This window comes from Tupaia chinensis, unplaced genomic scaffold (genome assembly GCF_000334495.1).
Source record: "Tupaia chinensis unplaced genomic scaffold, TupChi_1.0 Scaffold000024_1, whole genome shotgun sequence".
Lineage (NCBI taxonomy): Eukaryota > Metazoa > Chordata > Mammalia > Scandentia > Tupaiidae > Tupaia > Tupaia belangeri.
Genome location: NW_006159454.1, coordinates 613657 through 617078, shown reverse-complemented (window position 1 = coordinate 617078; position 3422 = coordinate 613657). Strand labels below are relative to the sequence as shown.

At 59.1% G+C, this 3422-nt stretch overlaps 1 protein-coding gene across 1 annotated transcript in view; it reads left to right on the top strand.

Annotated features, from left to right (window-relative positions):
• YDJC (YdjC chitooligosaccharide deacetylase homolog) overlaps window positions 1-783 on the top strand; it is a 3669-nt gene extending 2886 nt beyond the window's left edge. The window contains exon 4 of the mRNA XM_006140217.2: window positions 21-783. Within this exon, the coding sequence (XP_006140279.1) occupies window positions 21-507 (487 nt within the window). The 3' untranslated portion in view covers window positions 508-783. The remainder of the gene's footprint in view (window positions 1-20) is intronic.
• Window positions 784-3422: the final 2639 nt, after the last annotated feature.

The following is a 3422-nucleotide window of genomic DNA, read 5'->3' as shown; positions in this document are numbered from 1 at the left end:
CCTCGCCCCCGCCCCCTACCCCTTCCCTGTTCCCCCGGCCCAGCTCCTGGGGCTTGTGTGTCAGTTTCTGCCCCTGCCCTGCTCCCAGCCAGCCCTGCACGTCGCCCAGCCCCGCCGCTGATGCCCCTGTCCCATAGGTGGACAGAGGCCTTCGTGGGCATGAGCACTTGCGGCCGCCACATGTCTGCTCACCGCGTGATGGGGGCGCTGGCGCGGGCCCTGGAGGGTATCCCAGCCGGCCACACCCTGACAGCTGAGTTGATGACGCACCCGGGCTACCCCAGCGTGCCCCCAATTGGGGGCTGCGGGGAGGGCCCCGACGCTTTCTCCTGCTCCTGGGAGCGGCTGCATGAGCTGCGTGTCCTCACTGCACCCACGCTGCGCGCCCGGCTTGCCCAGGACGGGGTGCAGCTCTGCGCCCTCCATGACCTGGACTCCAAGAGGCCTGGGGAGAGCTTCCCCTACGAGGCCGCTCTGGAACCCTCCATGGAGCCGCCCCCTCCCTGACTCCTACAGCCAGCCAAGTGCCCAGGAAGGGGGCCAGGATTAAACCCTGGCCAGGCTGAAACCAGGCCTTGAAGCAGGGCTGACTTCTGGGATGGGGTGCTGCCAGCTCTGTGCGCAGGTCTTTGTGGCCAGAGTGGCCGCTGCAGCGTGGGCAGCTCCACTTCGCTGCAGGTGGCCCAGTTTGTGTCATCTGGGTCCTGGACTTCAGAGTATCTGGTGCCCCATTATGGGCAGTGGGGAGAGATCACTATATTAATAAAATGTCTTTCTTTTCCAGTTTGCCAGAGGGCATGTGTATTTGCCAGGGAGAGAGAGGATAAGAGTGAGAAAGCAACCCCTGGGGAGGGTGGTTCTGCTCCTGTCCCTTCTTTCTCCCTGGTGCGGGGTTTCTGGGCACACATGCCCACATGCGGGCATGTCTTTCATTTTATTTTCCCCAGCATGTTTTTCGAGTGGTTGGGCATGGACTCGCCACGCAGTCGGCCATGGGAGACCCAGCTGCCTTAACCACACCACCACCCGGCTGGCCCCCATGTGTCCTTCAAACTTGGTAGTTTATGTAATCATTCTCAGAAAGCCTTCACAGAAACCGGAACAGACAGAGCGACTCCTTCTTGGTCTAAACCAAGACCATATTCCCCAAAAGATACACAAACATTCTCCACGCCGGTTCCACGCCGGTTCTGTGCATGCTTCGGTTTCCTTGGGGCGGTGGGACGAGAGTGGGAGAGCGTCTCACCGGGCTTGTTGGGAGGCATTATCGTATCAATTTTTTAAAGAGATTTTTGCCTTAGAGCATGTGTGCTCATCAGACAGAGAGAGAGAGAAACAGAGAGAGAGATCACCCCCCCGGGGGGGATGGCTACGCCCCAATCCCTTCTCCATTCTCCTTGGATCTTGGGCACGCATGCACACGCACCTGGTGTGATTTTCAAGCCCCCGTCTGAGACTTGACCTGCGGTCGACCATGTGGGAGTCCAGTGATGTAACCACTATTACCATCTGCTCAGTTTTTAATGAAAAATAACTTGTCCCAAGTAACCAGTTCCATGGGGGTTAGTCCGAGGCGCTCCTACAAGCTCCCAGGAGCGTTAGTCTTCTATGGAAAAGGAATTCTGGATGCCTACTTGGTGGATGGGTGGGTGCCCCGTGGACTGGGGCCCCAAAGGGCTTGGCTAGGGCAGACGGGAAGGCAGTGGGGAATGCTTATGAGCGCAAAGTCCTTCCGTCCTGCTTCAGAGGGTGGACAGGCAAAGGAAGGCCCAGTGGCTCTTATTTAATCTCACAGAATAATGCGAGGAGCCGGGCATCAGTGCCCCAGAGGTGGAAGTGGTGGAGTGGGGCTTTGAACCAGCTGTTTGATACTGACTGGGCCCCAGCCTGGGCCAAGAGCTCTCACCCAGCCTAGAGAGGAGACATGTGACTCTGAAGGATGAGGGTGAGCTCTGGCTCCCCTCCACCCATGCCCCTGTCCCCGTGGTGGTGGCTTCCGCCCCTTTTGGGCTCGGTGCTCATCTCCCACCCATGCCCTTCCCTCGGCCCGACTCCTGTAGCCAGTGCACCTTTCCTCCTTCTCACCCCCCCACGGTGACCTGGAATCACTGGTCCCTCCAGCAGGCGGGCCTCACCTCCTCTCCTTAGCCCATTGTCTGGCCACACCCCTGCAGGATGCTGGCTGGGGTTGGGAGGAGGGGTTCTGAAAGGAGGTGGCAGCTGGCTGGGCAGCTCCTGGCTTAGGGGAAGTGGGTGGGCAGGAGAGGGACGGGGATTCAGCACAGATGCCAGGGGAAGCCATAGGAATGGCTACTGTCACTCAGGGAGGGAGGTGGGAGGAGTGTGGGGCAGGGGCAGGGCCTGGGCCCACCCCTGAGGACTACAGAGAACTGAGGGTGTAACCAGACTGGCAGGGGAACCAGGTGACTGAGGCCTACCTCCCAGGGAAGGGCAGTCACCAGGGTGATGGCTGGGTGGGTGGTCACCTCGCGGCCCACAGTAGATTTATCTGTTTCTAGAGAGAAAGGGAAAGTGAGAACTCACCCCCAGGGGGGATGGCTAATGGCAGTCCCTTTTCTATTCTCTGGGAATTTGGGGTACGCATGCACCTGCGTCTGGTGTGATTTTCAAGCTTCCAGGTCTGAGACTTGAATCGCACAGTCGGCCATGTGGGATCAGGCCGCCTTAACCTCCATGCCATCTGCTGGCCCCAGAGTGGGTATTTTTTTTTTCCTTTCTTTTCTGAGAGATTTTTTGCTATAGGGCATGTGCGCTTATCAGAGACAGAGAGGTCACCCATACCACAACCCCTTCTCCCCTATCCTTCTCTTGGGATTTTAGGCATGTACACACATGCACCCAGCATGAGTTTTAAGCAGCCGGGTCCAGGACTCAAACCACGGTCAACTACGTGGGAGTCTAGCAATGTAACCATTATGCCACCTGCTAGACCCAAGAGGGGGTATTACTCAGGCCAAACCCACTGTGCACTGGGTGGCTGAGGCCAAGTGGCTTACTGCTACCCATGCGCCGGGCGCTGTCTGGAAGGTCCGCTCTGTGCCAGGCCAGAGCTAGGTGCCGGGACTCAGCCTGGCCTGCACGGAGCTCCGTGTCTGGCCCGCACACAGGAACCGTGTAATCTGGGCTTCAGCAATGCGGGGCTGGGGGTGTGTGTTACAGTGCGGTTGGGGAGCGCTTTCCAGTGACTTCATCTCTGCTAGTCTCTGTAGTGTGGTATAGTCCTTTCCACTCTGCTCCTCCAAGGCCTGCCTGAGACTCCAGGAGCCCAGCCAGTGAGCAAGAATTCCTTCCGGTCACCAGGAAGCAGCAGCGTCTCCACGGGCCTGGGCTAGGCACAGCCACGGGGAGCAGCCCACCCTCGGCTCGCTCTATCAGGGCTCGCTCCCCTTCCCGCCCCCGCC